This window comes from Dendrobates tinctorius, unplaced genomic scaffold (assembly GCF_039654945.1).
Source record: "Dendrobates tinctorius isolate UK_male_01 unplaced genomic scaffold, ASM3965494v1 ptg000102l, whole genome shotgun sequence".
NCBI lineage: Eukaryota > Metazoa > Chordata > Amphibia > Anura > Dendrobatidae > Dendrobates > Dendrobates tinctorius.
In genome coordinates this window covers 15,583,871-15,601,035 of record NW_027361770.1, presented here as the reverse complement: position 1 = coordinate 15,601,035, position 17,165 = coordinate 15,583,871, and the positions used below count along the sequence as shown (strand labels likewise).

The 17,165-nt window shown below is 42.0% G+C and overlaps 1 protein-coding gene across 7 annotated transcripts in view; it reads right to left on the bottom strand.

Moving 5' to 3' along the window:
• The window catches only part of TMEM245 (transmembrane protein 245), a 167,117-nt gene that overhangs the window by 63,837 nt on the left and 86,115 nt on the right, over nt 1-17,165 (bottom strand). For all 7 annotated transcript variants that reach the window (XM_073587763.1, XM_073587762.1, XM_073587757.1 and 4 more), the window contains one exon: nt 1,564-1,654. In XM_073587763.1, coding sequence (XP_073443864.1) covers nt 1,564-1,654 — 91 coding nt within the window. The remainder of the gene's footprint in view (nt 1-1,563; nt 1,655-17,165) is intronic.

Genomic DNA, 17,165 nt, shown 5'->3' with positions numbered 1-17,165 from the left:
TCATAGAGTTGTCCGAATTATTGCAATTAAACGAAAACATGAAAATAAAAAATTATGATACAGCAATCGTAGTCGTTTTGGGCTGTTCCCCTGCCCCATCCCGACTAGCTTATCAGTTCTGTTTTCTCATGCTATGGCATTTATGTTATAAAAAGAAAATGTATGTCTTTTTTTTTTCAAATAAATAAATAGAGAATCTCCTTTGACCTTCACCGATAGAAAATAATTAAATAAAAAAAAATAAGCATATTTGGTATGACCTTGTCTGTAAAAGTCCAAGAAATCAAAATAGAACATAACCCATTTGGTAAAAGATGGAATGAGACAAACAAATTATAAAGAATTGTGGTTTTTCAGTCACCAAACCTACCTAAAAAATGGAATAAAATCCATCAAAATGTCATATGTACCCCAAATTTGTATGAATAAAAACGTCTGTTTACAATGCAAAGAACAAGACCTTACATAGCTCAATCGACAGAAAAATAAAAATGATATGGGACTTGGAAAAATAAAAAAAAAATCTATGCAAGTTCACGACTCTGTCATCATACTGGAATCACATAATTACGTGTGTACACAAGAAAAGATTAGCAACAACTTGGATATATTGTTTATATTACAATTATCTTTACCCACTAAGGGCTTCTTATTAGAAATTCAAAGTCAGATATCTTTAAAAACAAACACAATCCATCAGTTGTACCGATGAAAACAACTGAAACATACTGTGTTAAAGGGAGAGAGAGAGAGAAAAAAACGTTGCAAGCTCCGTTTTCAAATCTTTGAGGATGGTGACGAACAGCAACTTTTGGCGGATCCTCAAAAAAAACAGATGCAACGGACGGCAATCCATCACAATCCGCCATTAATGGAAGTCAATGGGGAAAAAAACGGATCCTCAAAAGAAAATTCAAAACCTGGCGGATTGTGACTGATTGTAAAAAACTGAAGTGTGAAAGAGGCCTTAGGCTACAAGTATGTAGTCACTATGTCACGCACTATCACACTGCGCGATGTGAGGATTCTCCGGGGCGGAGAGCAGCAGGTGCGTGACCACAAGTATGTGATTTAGTCACATGCCGACTAGCTGGGGGTGCCCTCACTCAATACAAGTGAATTGAGTGAGGCTGGACACAATCTAGTCACAATGTGACGGAAGTAAGCAAATCACATACTTACAGTCAAATGCAGGAGAATCATAGTGCATGCAATATGAAGATTTATTTATTTACTTATTTTACTCATTTATATTGCGCCATTAATTCCACAGCGCCTTACAAACATTATTGACACTGTCCCCATTGGGGATCACAATCTAGATTCCCTATCATTATGTCTTTGGAACGTGGGAGGAAACCGGAGAATCCGGAGGAAACCCACGCAAACACGGGAAGGACATACAAACTCCTTGCAGATGTTGAGGATTCGCAAATCTACACTCAGAGTGCAGACTTGTACTTCAAAGCCGGACAACCCATTTTAGTCAGATGCAATTTTTCTGGTGTTCGCATTCTGTAAGAAAATTTCATATGTAATATGTATCATATGCTACAAGTTTACCTTATTGGTGATCCACTCCCTGCCATACTGATACACATTGTTAGCAGCAGAGTTAAGAGCCTTCTGAATTACTTGTGCCTCAGGCAGCCAGCTGCATTATAACATAGAAAGAAATACATTGGCTTATTTAGTACAAAGTCCAAGTTCAAACAAAACTAATGCTTTCAATCTAACATATACAGTGGGTAAGTAAAGTATTCAGACCCCTTTAAATTTTTCTCTCTTTGTTTCATTGCAGCCATTTGGTAAATTCAAAAAATTTCATTTTTTTCTCACTAACGTACACTGTGCACCCCATCTTGACTGAAAAAAAAAAAACAGAAATGTTGAAATTTTTGCATATTTATTAAAAAAGGAAACCCGAAATATCACATGGTCATAAATATTCAGGCCCTTTGCTCTATATTGAGTAGAAGCACCCTTTTGAGCTAGTACAGCCATGAGTCTTCTTGGGATTGATGCAACAAGTTTTTCACACTTGGATTTGGGGATCCTCTGCCATTCTTCCTTGCAGATTCTCTCCAGTTCCGTCAGGTTTGATGGTGAAGCTTTGTGGACACTGGACAGTCATTTTCAGGTCTGTCTAGAGACGCTCAATTGGGTTTAGTTCAGGGCTCTGGCTGGGCCAGTCAAGAATGGTCACAGAGTGGTTCTGAAGCCACTCCTTTGCTATTTTAGCTGTGTGCTTAGGGTCATTGTCTTGTTGGAAGGTGAACCTTAGGCCAAGTCAGAGGTCAAGAGCACTCTGGAAGAGGTTTTCATCCAGGATATCTCTGTACTTGGCCGCATTCATGTTTCCTTCAGTTGCAACCAGTCGTCCTGTCCCTGCAGATGAAAAGCACCCCCATAGCATGATGCTGCCACCAACATGTTTCACTGTTGGGATTGTATTGGGCAGGTGATGAGCAGTGCCTGGCTTTCTCCACACATACCCCTTAGAATTATCACCAAAAAGGTCTATCTTCATCTCATCAGACCAGAGAATCTTATTTCTCATAGTCGGGGAGTCCTTCATGTGCTTTTAGCAAACTCATATATCTCTTGCACTGAGGAGAAGCTTCCGTCGGGCCACTCTGCCATATAGGTCAGACTGGTGGGGGGCTGCAATGATAGTTGACTTTGTGGAACTGTCTCCCATCTCCATATTGCATCTGTGGAGCTCAGTCACAGTGATCTTGGGGTTCTTCTTTACCTCTCTACCAAGGCTCTTCTCCCACGATTGCTCAGTTTGGCTGGATGGCCAGGCCTAGGAAGACTTCTGATGGTTCCAAACTTCTTCCATTTAACTCCTTAACCCTCAAGGGTGGTTTGCACATTAATGACCGGACCAATTTTAACAATTCTGACCACTGCCCCTTTATGAGGCAATGACTCTGGAACGCTTCCATGGATCTTGGTGATTCTAACACAGTTTTCTCGTGACATATTGTACTTCATGTTAGTGGTAAAATTTCTTTGATATAACTTGCATTTATTTGTGAAAAAAATGGAAATTTGGCAAAAATCTTGAAAATTTCACAACTTTCCAACTTTGAATTTTCATGCCCTTAAATCACAGAGATATGGCACACAAAATACTTAATAAGTAACATTTCCCACATGTTTACTTTACATCAGCAAAATTATGGAACCAAAATTTTTTTTTTATTAGGAAGTTATAAGGGTTAAAAGTTGAACAGCAAATTCTCATTTTTACAACGCCATTATTTTTAAGGGACCACATCACATTTGAAGTCATTTTGAGGGGTCTATATGATAGAAAATACACAAAAGTGACACCATTCTAAAAGCTGCACCCCTCAAAGTGCTCAAAACCACATTCAAAAAGTTTATTAACCCTTCAGGTGCTTTACAGGAATTTTTTTGAATGTTTTAAAAAAAAAAATGAACATTTAACTTTTTTTTCACAAAAAATTACTTCAGGTCCAATTTTTTTTATTTTACCAATGGTAACAGGAGAAATTTGACCCCAAAAGTTATTGTGCAATTTGTCCTGAGTACGCTGATACCTCATATGTGGAAGTAAACCACTGTTTGGGCGCATGGCAGAGCTCTGTATGGAAGGAGAGCCGTTTGACTTTTTCAACGCAAAATTGGCTGGAATTGAGATTGGACACCATGTTGCGTTTGGAGAGCCCCTGATGTGCCTGAACAGTGGAAACCCTCCACAAGTGACCCCATTTTAAAAATTAGACCCCCCCAAGGAACTTAACTAGATGTGTGGTGAGCACTTTGAACCCCCAATTGCTTCACAGAAGTTTATATCGACCGGGCGTGAAAATAAAAAAAAATCATTTTTTTCCACAAACATGATCTTTTAGTCCCCATTTTTTTATTTTACCATGGGTAAAAGGAGAAATTGTACCCCAAAAGTTGTTCTGAGTTGGTCCTGAGTAGGTCGATACCCTATATGTGGGGGGTAAAGCACTGTTTGAGTGCATGGCAGAGCTTGGAAGGGAAGGAGCACCGTTTGACTTTTTCAACGCAGAATTGGCTGGAATTGAGATCAGACACCATGTCGCGTTTGGGAGGCCCCTGATGTGCCTCAACATTGGAAACTCCCCAATTCTAACTCCAACCCTACTACTACAGCACACACACTCAGTGTAACCTGGAATACCAGTGACTGGTTTACGCCTCACAGCAGGGGGTTTCTTTGTCTTCAAAATGTGCTCAGCTACTCTCATAGACTATCATTAGAATCTGATCATTTGGTCATAAAAGGCTTGTGAGTTTAGGATAAAAATATGAAAGTTACATTTCTGCGACGTGCGCCAACAAGGCTTAGTAGCCTGCGATTTTCACGGTTCCAGCACCAACAGAACCAGAGAAATGGATTTCTCCTGGACGGTGTGAAATAACTAGTTCGGGTTTGGTTTTGAATGATCGTCAGCGACAAGCTGGAAAAGATGATACTATGTGCGTTTCTATACGAGGTACCCTCTGCAAGTTATGATTATTATAAGTTTTTAGCCAGATTGCACCTCTAAAAGCAAGGGGAGAGAGCAGGAAAAACCAGTCCCTTTAGTGATGTTACAAGCCCAAAGGTATAAGGTATTTTCCCTTACCCCCCATTATTTCTAGCTTGGGATGCCGTGGCAATAAGATCTCAAATGCATTGTGACGTTTGGCTCCTCCTCCCCGCATGGTTCTGCCTGAAATGATCTGACCAATATCTGAGTTTATTTCTTTCCTTAATCCTGTTTTAATTGCATTCGCATTGTACATACTTTTGTCTCATTTTTTGTAAAATCCTTTTTATAACTTATGTAAACACTGCCTACGCTTTTTTGGAGTAAATATAAAATTTATTAGTTCTGTCTCCTTGCTCTGTGACGAATTCATATGTGCCTGAAGATAATTACGCTACTAATTTGGGTTGACTTCGTACCCCTTTATTAATTTTAAATATTAATAGAGAGAACAGAAGCTGGGGGCAGAGAAGTTTGTTTTGGCTAGGTGGGTAGTGCTGGCAGTGACTGAGCAGGTTTTATAAGCTGATTGTGTGGCTGCAGCCAAAGTATTTATAACTCCATCACTGCAAGCGGGCCTAATAGCCATTGCACAACAAGTAGCCCGTCCGGCGACTAATTATCCTAGGTACAGTTCTCTGACGGACCTGAGGGCAAGGGGGGCGCCGGCGAGCTGCGAGTTCCAAAGTGGAACTGGAAACATGGGTTTTTTTGATAACTCACCTTAAAATCCTTTTCTCCGAGACGCTCATTGGGGGACACAGATACTGTGGGAGTATGCTTCTGCCGCTTGGAGGCTGACACTAAGTGAAAAAAAGAGGTTAGCTCCTCCTCCGTCGTATACACCCTCACCCCTATTGCGGGCGGAACTCAGTTTAGTGCCAAAGCAGTAGGAGGACAACAAAATCAGCCTTAATACAACATGTCTAGAAAAGGACCACCCTTATATCACATAAATAAATGAGTATTAACTAAACAGAAACAGAATCAACTGGCTAATAGGGTGGGTGCTGTGTCCCCCAATGAGCGTCTCGGAGAAAAGGATTTTACGGTGAGTTATCACAAAAATCCATGTTTCTCCTTCGCCTCATTGGGGGACACAGATACTGTGGGACGTCCTAAAGCAGTCCCTGGGTGGGAGATTGACTCCACCGATCCAAGCTACATGCACTGAAGTGAAGAAAAAAATAACTAAATTTTTACCAACAAAATGTAGTTTTAGCCCCAGATTTGACATTTTCACAAGGGAAATTGGCAAAAAATGGCACCAAAATTTGTCCCACAATTTCTGCTGAATGTAGACATACCCCACATGTGGCTGTACAGTACTGCTTAGCCATATGACGAGACTCGGGAGGGACGGAGCACTATATGCCCCCCAGATAGCAGATTTTCCTAGAATAGTTTGCGGACTCCGTATACAGAGTCCCTAAGTGCTAGAAAGCAGAATCCTCCTTCAAGTGATTCCACTTTAGAAATTATACCCCTTTGGGAATTTATCTACTGGTGTAGTGATGATTTAGGTCTCCATGTGTGCTTTCCAGAAACAAGCTGTAGTGGATGTTGCTGAGAGAAAATTGCAAACTGCCATTGTAGTGACAAGTATGTTTTGCCCAGCTCAAGATTCTGGAGAAATGCACCTGTAAATTGGACACCAAACTTGCTTTTTTTTTTTTTTTTTTGGGGGGGTGTAGGAGCTATATCACTTTTCCAGAGCCCTTGCACTACCAGTAATGTTGAAGCCCCCTAATAACAAATAACAGACCTGATTTGCTTTCTTGTGGATTGATTTGAAGCTTTTTTTGAGAACATTTTACATAATATTTGGGATCACATTTATCCTGCACTTTACGCTGAGCACTTACATCATGGTTTCCATCTAAATCTCTGAGTTACGTGATGCAGATGAAACCCCCAGAGGGATCCATTTTCTATAATGAGGCAGCAGAGTTACTCTCAACTCTGTCTGGCCTCTGTTCAGCGTTGTCCTTTTCAAAACTGCACAAAACTGTGGTTTACCACGTTTTTATGCACGCCTAAAAAGACGGAAACCGACAGATCACTGGCCAGACGGCATCCACAGTGCCTCAATCTGTCTCATTATCTTTTATCAATTTCAGAAATTTACACGAAAAACAGGGGCAAGCGTTCAGCGCAGGATAAATGTGAGCCAAGCCTTACTTCGATTTTTGGGAGGCAAAATGAACAAATCAACATCATGTCACCAAGGCAACAATAGGTCCCCCCTCGATGTCATCGGGGGACGCTGATTTGAGGGCAGCGCGGTCTCCCTCGTTCTGCCTGCCCTCTAAATGCAACCTGGATGTATGGATACGTCCAAGGTTGTAAATGTGTTAATAGCCTGGGAAGGGGTCCCCAGGCTACCAACATCAGCCCTCAGCCACCCCAGAAATAGAGCATCCATAAAATGTGCCAAATCTGGCACTTAGCCTCACGGTTCCCACTTGTGACATCAAGTCCAGGTGTTCATAATGGGTGGTATCTATAGGACGCCCCCATTACTAACACCATAGTAAGTTTGGAAATAAGCACTGAGCAAGAATGAAATCCTTTATTTGAAATAAAATGCCACATCCTGTTTTACGCATTTATACTCACCTTTAGGACTAAAGGTCACCTGATAATACAAAGGTGACATCAACCCCAACCCCATTACTCCACTTGCCACCGCCACAAGGCAAGTGGGAAGAGCGAATATTATATTTGTGCAATTTCTGGGGAGGCTGAGGGCTGGTGTTGGTAGCCTGGGGGAAGAGGTTGAGGGGCAATATCTCAGACCCCTTCCCAGGCCATTAATATCAATCCATAGCTTTCTGTTTAGTCTTTGCTGGTTTGAAAGTATAGGTCAACACCAAGTCATTTTTTTTTTCTGGCGTCTCCTGTTAATTCACCAGGAACTTTATGGTCCCTTTTCACAGATTATGGTATCGCTGAAAACGTCATCTTGTCATGCAAAAAGCAAGCCAACGTATAGCTCCAGAGGAAAAATAAAAAAATTATAGCTCTCAGATTAAAGCGATGCAAAAATAAATATTTTTTTCTATAAAATATTTTTTATTATGTAAAAACGCCAAAACATAAAACTATATAAATGGAGTATCACTGTAATTGTACTCACGAATAAAGTGGTCTTACCAGTTTTACTATGTGAGGAACGGCACAAAATAAAACAATAATAAAAAAAAAAATCCTGAATTGTTGGTTTTTTGTTTATTCTGCCTCCCAAAAGTCAGAATAAAGTGATCAAAAAATGTCATAAGCCCAAAAATTGTGCCAATAGAAAGTCAACTCTTTTCGCTAAAAACGAGCCATCACATGAATTTGTCAGCAGAAATATGCAAATTATAGCTCTCAAACTATGGTGATGCAAGAACTAGTTTTTGAAAAAAAAAAAAAAAAAAAGCGTCTTTTAGTGTGTGACAGCAGCCGAACATAAAAAAAAAAGAAGATATAAAACTGGTGTTGCTGTAATAGCACTGACCAATTCTTCACTTGCTGTTGATTTGTCATTCTGCACCCAAAGCAGTAAGGCTCGGCTCACATTTATCCTGCGCTGAGTGCTTACTCTGGTGTTTCCTCGTAAATCTCTGAAATAGGTGATTCAGACTGAACCCCTAGCGGACGATTCCCTATAATGAAGCAGACAGGGGAACTGTGGACGCCATCTGGCCTATGATCCTGAGGTGTTTTTTTATTAGGAGTGCATAAACGTGCCATCGGCCACAGTTTTGTGCACCTCTGAAAAAAAGGACACCGCTGAACAGAGGCCAGTCAGAGTCCAGAGTAACTCTGCTGCCTTATTACAGTGAATGGATACCTCGGGGGTTTCATCTGTATTGCGTCACTCGAAAATTTAAAGGGAAACCCCACTGTAAGTGCTCAGGATAAATGTGATGTAAAACGTTATGTAAAACTTTCCCAATAAAAGCTTCAACTCAATCCACAAAAAAGCAAGTCCCCACTCAGGTCCTTCATCTGTTAATGGAAATATAGGGGGGTTTCCATGTAACTGGTAGCAGAAAGTCTCTGGAAAAGTGAAATGGCCCTTGGCCCCCCAAAAGAAATTCAACAAATTCTGTGTTCCCAAATCCAAATGCACCCCTCCCTTCTGAGTCCTAGTGTACCTAAACTGCAGTTAGGTGTCCATATGTTTGGCATTTCTGTGGCGATGAGACCGCCTAATTTACGGGTGCATGAGCTGGGCACAATGTATGGGCACTACAGCGTACTGCTCACTACTGGTCCAAAATGGGGTCACTTGAGGGGGGATTCTGCTCTTCTAGCACTTACGGACTCTGTACATGGAGTCCACAAACTATTATAGAAAATTCTGCACACCAGGATGCCTAATGTGCCATTTTTACCCATTTCCCAATGTGAAAATGTAAAATCTGGGGCTAAAACTAAATTTGGGTGGTAAAAATACAATTATTTTTTTCATTGCCCAATGGTATAAAATTCTGTGATCGACCTGTGGTGTCAATATGATCACCGCACCCCTAGAACAATTCATTGAGAGGTGTAGTTTGTAAAATGGTATCTCTTATGGAGGGGTTCTGCTGTTCTCGCACCTCAAGGGCTCTGCCAATGTGACACAAAACGTTTGAACCAGTCCAGCAAAATGTGAACTCGAATATGGCGCTTCTTCCCTTCTGAGCTTTGCACTGTGCCTCAAAAGTAGTTTTCGAAGATATATGGGGTATCGGCGTACTGAGGAGAAATTCCACAACAAATTTTGGGGTCCATTTTCTTCTATTTTCCTACTATCCTTGTGAAATTAAAAAATTTGGGGCTAAAATAACATTTTTGCGGGAAAAATATGATTTATTTTTATTTTCCTGACTACATTATAAACTTCTGTGAAGCAGTTGGGGTTCAAGGTGCTCACTACATATCTAGATAAGTGACCTGAGGGGGTCTAGTTTATAAAATTATGTCACTTGTGGGGGATTTCCAGTTAAGCACATCAGGGGCTCTCCAAACACAACATGGCATCCGCTAATTATTCCAGCAAATTTTGCATTCAAAAAGTCAAATGGCGATCCTTCCCTTTCAAGCCCTGCCGTGCACCCAAACAATAGTTTTCCCCCCACATATGGGTTCTCAGCGTACTCCAGAGAAATTGAACAACTAACTGAATAGTGCAATTTCTCCTGCTACCCTTATGAAAGTGCAAAATTTGGGGCCAAAAAAAAACATTTTTGTGGGGAAAAAGTTACTTTTTTTTATTTTCATGGCTCAACATTATAAACATCTGTGAAGCAGCTGGGGGTTCAAGGTGCTCAGTACACATCAACGGTAGGGATCTAGTTTCCAAAATGCTGTCACTTGTTGGTGTTTTCCACTGTTTAGAAACATCAGGGGCTCTCCAAATGCAACATAGCATACACTAATTATTTCAGCAAATTTTACATTAAAAAAAGTCAAATGGCACTTCTTCCCTTCCGAGCCCTGTCGTGTGCCCAAACAGTGGTTTTCCCCAACATATGGGGTATTGGCATGCTCAGGAGAAATTGCACAATGCATTTTGGGGTCCACTTATTGATATAGGATGCACAAGCCAAAAATTGAAAGAATTGTGGAACTCATTTACAACATTAATAAACTTTTTGGAGAAACATGATGAAATTTAGAGTATTTCTGTTTTTTTTTGTTTAAAAAAAACAAATCGAGGAGGCAGTTGACAGCAAAAGCATTGTATGAGAGAAGCTTTTTGGATCATTTCCCTAGATACTAAGCAACCAAAAGGAATGAACTATAGAAATGACACAGTGTTTAAATATTGATGATTTTTTTTATTTATCTATTTAATTTTTTTTTTTGCAGTACCAATTTTTTGGTTTTGTTTCTCTTGGTTTGCTTGGTGTTTTTTTTGTTTGTTTTGTTTTCACATTTTTGTGATGATCAGGTTTGGTATTTTGATCATAATATTGTGACAAAGTCACTGGTAAAATGCTGGAGGGGAAATATGTTTCACTACACTTAATGGCGTCAGTGATAGAAAACCCAGAGATTTTCCTTCAGCACACTAAGGTGAGGGGTTCACAGCTAATTTCTACAATGTACAGTATGTACTGTAACCTAGAAAAGCACAGTAAGGCCTGTTTCACACTTCAGTTGTTTGACGTCAGTCAAAATCCACTGTTTTGCAAGAAAAACGGATCCACCTTTTTTTGGCGGATCCGTTTTTTTTCCCATTGACTTGCATTAGCGGCAGATTTTGACGGATGGTCATCCGTTGGATCCGTTTTTTGATGGATCCGCCAAAATTTTGTCGTCCGCTGACAGTGGACGGACAATGAAACGTTTTTTGTCTGTGTCAAAACAGCGGATAGCAATGGATCCACCGCTATCCGCCATTCATTTTAATGGCCGCCTATGGGCGGTGGATCCGTTGCCAACCACTTTTTGACGGAATCCGGCAACGGATCCGCTTTTTGACACTGAGCATGCCCGGAAGAATTTCCTTGCCAGAAATTTAACCCCAAATTCCGTCCTGGCGGCAGAAAAATTCTGTCTCTCTCTCTCCTTTTTCCCAGACTCATTTTCCTTTAAATTTCAGTCACTCACTACTAAAGCGGATCCGTCAAAAAACGGATCTGGTGGCATCCGTTTGTGCCACAACGGAAACGAATCCGTTTTTTCACAACCTGGCGGATTTTGACTGACGTCAAATAACTGAAATGTGAAATAGGCCTAAAACAAACGTATAAAAATACTCTGTTGTAAAGAATTAACAGTAAACAGCAAGTGCTAGTAAAAAGATGATAAAAAACAGGGTATTTGGTTGATACATTTTTTGCAAAAAATGTATGCTTAACTGCTTTACCAAACGTCAAGGTAACCCATATCAGAGCAGTCCCTAACTGATGTATTTAAAAAACTGGTCATGTGTATAATACCTATATGAGCAGGATTCAGACAGGTAATGTCCGATGTGGACACGCTGCAGAGGACGGCCTTTATGTGCATGGTCTTTTTTTATGTTTTGGCGCTTTTATGCAATGAAAACAATTTTATATAAAAAATAATTGTTTTTACATCGCTTTATTCTGCGAGCTATCATACTTTTATATTTTTTTGCTGATGATGCTGTATGGTGGCTCGTTTTTTGCGGTACAAGATGACGTTTACTTATATTTGTCTTTTTGATCGCGCGTTATTGCACTTTTTGTTCGGCGGTATAATGATAAAGCATTGTTTTTTTGATTCTTTTTTTAAGGGGTTAACTAAAGGGGTTACTAGTGGGACAGTTTTATAGGGCGGGTCGTTACGGACGTGGCGATACTAAATATGTGCATTTTTATCGTTTTTTTATTTACAAGAAAAATAATTTTTTATTTATTTGGGGATTTTTTATAATTTATTTTTACACTTTTTTTTTTTACTTTATTATATTGTCCCATCACTATAAGGTGTCAGAGCACTGATCTGACAGTTTAGACAGCACTCTGTCAGATCAGCGATCTGACAGGCGCTGCTGCAGGCTTCCTTGTGCCTGCTCTCAGCAGGCACTGTGGAAGCCGCATTTCTGCAGGCCCCCAAAGGCCTCTGCAGCCATATTGGATCCGGGGGCCTGCAGAGAGAAGACACGGAGGGAGCCCCCTCCCTGCGCGTTTCTCTATACCCCCCGGGACACTGCGATCATGTTTGATCGCAGTGTGCCAGGGGTTAATGTGCCGGGGGCGGTCCGCACTGCCCCTGACACATAGTGCCGGTGGGCGCCGCTGATCGCTATTACGTACCATCCCGGCCTTGGGAATTAAGTCCCAGAGGGCACATGGACGGGATAGTACGTCATATGGCAGAAAGGGGTTAAAATATATAGCTTTAGAATAAAACATGAAGATTTTTTTTTTTTATCTTTGGATGTGCTTATGTACTTTTTTTTCTCACTTTTGCACATCTAGATAAGTAACCTGAAGGGTTTAGTTTCCAAAATGGTGTCACTTGGTGGTGTCCTTCCCTTCCGAGCCCTATCATGCGCTCAAACAGTGGTTTCCCCCAATGTATGGGGTATCAGCGTACTCAGGAGAAATTGCATGATACATTTTGGGGTCCATTTTTTCCTGCTATTCTTGTGAAAAAATTGGGTCTAAAGTAAAGTTTTTGTGATAAAAAGTTAAATGTTCATTTTTTTCCTTCCACATTCCAAAAATTTCTGAAGGGTTAAACACTTTTGGGTATTTTCTGTCAAATATTCCACTCAAAATCACTTCAAATGTGATGTGGTCCCTAAAAAATGGTTTTGTAAATTTTGTTGGAAAAATGAGAAATCGCTGGTCAACTTTTAACCCTTTTAACTTTAACAAAAAAAAATTATGTTTCAAAAATTGTGATGATGTAAAGTAGACATGTGGGAAATGTTATTTATTAACGATTTCGTGCTATATAACTCTCTGAAACAATCTCAGTATCAGTGGGATCCGTTGAAGTTTTCAACAGTTATTATCTCATAAAGTGACAGTGGTCAGAAGTGTAAAATTTGGCCTGGTCAAGAAAGTGCAAACAGCCTTGTGGTGAGGTTTGGAGAAGCGGGTTAAGGTGCAAAAACCGAAACCACCTTAGGGAGGAGGAATGAAACAGATCTCAACACTAACTTATCCTGGTGCAGGATGATGTAAGGAGCATGACAACAGAGAGAGCTGCAAGCTCCAATATTCTAATAAAGGTGAAGGTTATAAGGAAAGCTATCTTATGAGCAAAAAATTATCTGATGGGCTCAAGAGTTCAAGACTAGATTAAGGTCCCACAGATCAAGGGGAGGCCACTAGGGTGAGCGATACCTCTGAAAAAAGGTCCTGACAAGACGTCTAGAGGCCACATCTCTCTGAAACAAAGCAGACAAGGTGGACACCTGTTCCTTGAGAGTACTAACCAGCAACCCTAACTCCAGCGCCAACTGCAAGAAGGAGAGCAGGAGTAGCGAGGAGGGCTTCAGTGACCCTAACATGATTTGGATGACAGATAGTGACAAACTCGCTGCCTTCAGAATCGCGCCTTCAAAAGCCATGTCATTTATATGAGTGACTGTAAATTCTGGTGGAAGCACGGACCCAGAGACAGAAGATCTGGACAGTCAGTAAGAGGTCAAGGGACATCTGCGAAAAGACTGATTACGTCCGCATACTAGGCCCTTCTAGGCCAGTCTGGTGCAATGAGGATAACTGGAATCCCCTCTGCCTTGACCCTCTTGAGGACTCTGGGCAGAAGAGGTAGAGGCGGAAATAGGAAAATTAGCAAGAACTGGGAACAGGGAATTGCCAATGCATTGGTCGCGACTGCCTGAGGATCCTGAGACGAATCTTGACACATTGTGGTTTAGTTTGGATGCTAACAGATCCACATCTAGTGTGCCCTACCAAAGACAAATCTGATCGAACTCCTCTGGGTTAATAGCTCATTCTCCTGCTGCTACCTGCTGGTGCCTGAAGAAGTCTGCCACCAAGTTGTCCACTGGGTATATATGAACTGCTAAATTAGAGGAACATTGTCTTCTGCCCATTTCATATCTCCACCACTTCCGACATGGCAGATGGGCTACGCGTCTCTCCTTGATGGTTGATATAGACTACTGCCATGCAATTGTATGACTAAATTCTGATGGGCAAGCCTAGAACCAGGTGCTGCCAATGAAGAAGAGCCAGACACATGGCTCTGAACTCCAAAACACTGATCAGAAAGTGTCTCTCCTGACTGCTCGAGCATCCCGAAACCGTTAAGTGGCAGAAAATGGTCCTCCATTCGATAAGGCAGTCATCTGTGGCCAGAACATTCCACAGGATGAGGTGGAAAGAGTGGCCCTGGGCTAATACAAGCAACATCAACAGCCACCTAAGAGACTGAAGACAGTGAAGTCGAAGGAGGACTAGACAGTCTACAGACTCTATTGACCTGTCCCAACAGGCCAAAAGTGTGTTCTGTAGAGGCATAGAATGAAACTGAGCAAATGGGACTGTGTCGAACATTGCTACCATCTTTGCAAAGACTCTCATGCAAAACCAGACAGGATGTCTCTCTGGTCGCTTAAAATTCAGACTAAGTATTGCAGCACTAACCTCTTCTCCTCTGGAAGGAAGATTGATACCTGAACTGTGTTGAATATCAGCCATAGAAACAGGAGAGGCTGTGTTGGAATTAACGTGGACTTGGCCCTGTTGACAATCCATTTGGATTGTTTCAGGCAATGAAGAACAATCCGCAAACTTTCCAGATTCTGAGAAAAGAAAGGTGTCTTGACCAGAATATCATCCAGATAGGAGATTACCACCACCCCCTTTGTCGGGAGAACAGCCATAACTGAGGCCAGAACCTTGGTAAACACCCTGGATGCATTTGAAAGCCCAAAGGGAAGGGACCTGAACTGGAAAGTGAAGAAATCGCTGATGGGCCATGAAGATAGGAGTCCTGGATGTTTATCGAGGACAGAAACTTCCCGGCCTCTAAAGATGCCACCAATTGTGTCTGCCATCTTAGATCCGGAATGGGTCATACAGAACCCTCTTTTTGGGGGAAAGGTTTGAGTAGAACCCTCATAAGTGTTCTGAAGGAGAAACCCTCATTATTACTCCTGCTTGAAGCAAAGATGCTATTGATTGATTGAAAATAGTTCTTATACTGGGGCAACCGGGGGGGGCATGAGATCTGAAAACACATTCCAGCAGAAGAGCAACAAACTCTATTATGTAGCCAGAAGGGACAACCTCTCTGACACAATGATAGCTGATCGCACCCAGCCATGCCTACTTGAAGAGAATGCGGTGTCACCCACCCAGGAAGAATCTCCGAGTTGAAGCCGCCCATCAAATATTAACTCCTCTGAAGCGTATGGAACCAGAGGGTTCTCAACTGAGAGAATGCCCAGTGCTGGAATATTTGAGTGCTGGAAACTGATGAAAGGGGAGGAACTGCAAGGCCGTCTCGTCTCTGAAATGCACGCCTATGGTGTCAGCATTGATCTTGTCCAATTTAGCACTGAACAGGCACCACCCCTGGAATGGTAAACCCAAAAGGGACTTCTTTGAAACCAAATCTGCACTCCATATCTTGAGACACAGAATACGACGAAATTCTACACAATTGCTTGCCACCTAGACAGAGCATTCAGCCATGCCTAATGCTGTTGAACATAAATATCTGCCTGCCTTCGCGTTCTGATCCGCAATATCCGCTTGCTTCACCTCTTGGGAATCAGCCAGAATACTACATCGCAAATGTTTCACCCAAGCAGTAAGTGCCTTGGATACCCAGGTAACAGCAAAATCAGGGCAGAGGGCAAAGCCCGCTGCTTCAAAAGCGAACTTATCAACAGACTCTATACATCTGTCTATGAGTTCTCTAAGTGCCACTACCTCAGCCAGAGGTAAAGTAATAGTCTTAGAGACTCCCTTATCTCTCCTTTCTAACACAGGTGGCATGGAGCAGGATGCCACCAACTCTGCTGAAAATGAGTACAACACTCCATATGACTGCGTTTTTTTTTAATTGCCTGTTAGAGTGCTCCCATTCCTTCTGTAGGACTTTAACAAACTCCTTGTAGTTAGAAAAAGATCTAGCAATGCGCTCTCCTCTTCTAAAGAAACCTGTTTCACTAAAGGGTGGGAGGGTCCTCTGACAACACCCATAGGGAGGAGTCAACAACCAACATCAGACTTTCCACCGTCTCCCTCAGCTTAACCACCTGATATGGGTCTAACCCAGACTGAGCTGGAACTAGAGTACGACTGTTGGGGGGGTGTACTTCCTGACTGGGGGGAAAAAGATCTTGGGCGTCTTCCCCGAGAGTGAGACTTGAATGATCAGGTAAAGCGAGACGGATCTTGGCCAAGGCCGGCTATACTGGTGCAGTGTAGCAGGATGGCTCAACTAACTCGCTGCAGCAGTATGAACTTGCGGATTGCAGCCGCCATTGACAAATGCTCCAGAACAGTAACTAGAGTCCTGGACACCCTAATTCAGCTACCAACTGGGCTAGATCACAGGCCCAAGTACGTGGGGCTATTATCTCCTCTGACATTATAGAGGTCTCCTGAGCAGGTATAAACAGGGAGAGGGGCGGAGGAGTACAGGAGGCCACCGATTGCCCAGTGGAAAACATCTTATTACAGGCCAAGCATGCATAATAAAAAACTAGTGTGGGTTGCGTCAATGGGAGTGCATGATCTTCTTTAGACTCTGCCATTATAAGAGCCATAAATTAGGGAAAAAATGCAGTGTAATGCTTTACTAAAAGTTGCTGAGGAGAATCTCAAATCAGCTCCCAGATGTCAACAGCATAAGCTCTCCGCGGTCCCAGCAAAAGCACCCGTGCCCGCTGGTGTTCATTATGCTTCAGTGAGTGCCGGAAGCAGGACAACGCGAGTGAAGATGCCACGCAGGTGTCATAAAATACTGCCATGCGATATACCGTAGTCCTGCATTGGAAAAAGAAGGGGCATGGCTAAAGGGGCATGTACCAGGAAGTGCTGATTTGAAAAGCAGAACGGACGTGCACAGGTGGGTTATCTACAATGCTACCACAGCAGCGATGCCAGCCGCACAGGACCACCAAGCCAGGATAAAAGCGATGCCCTCAAGCAACAGCCGCCACGCGGTCCAACTCACCCAACT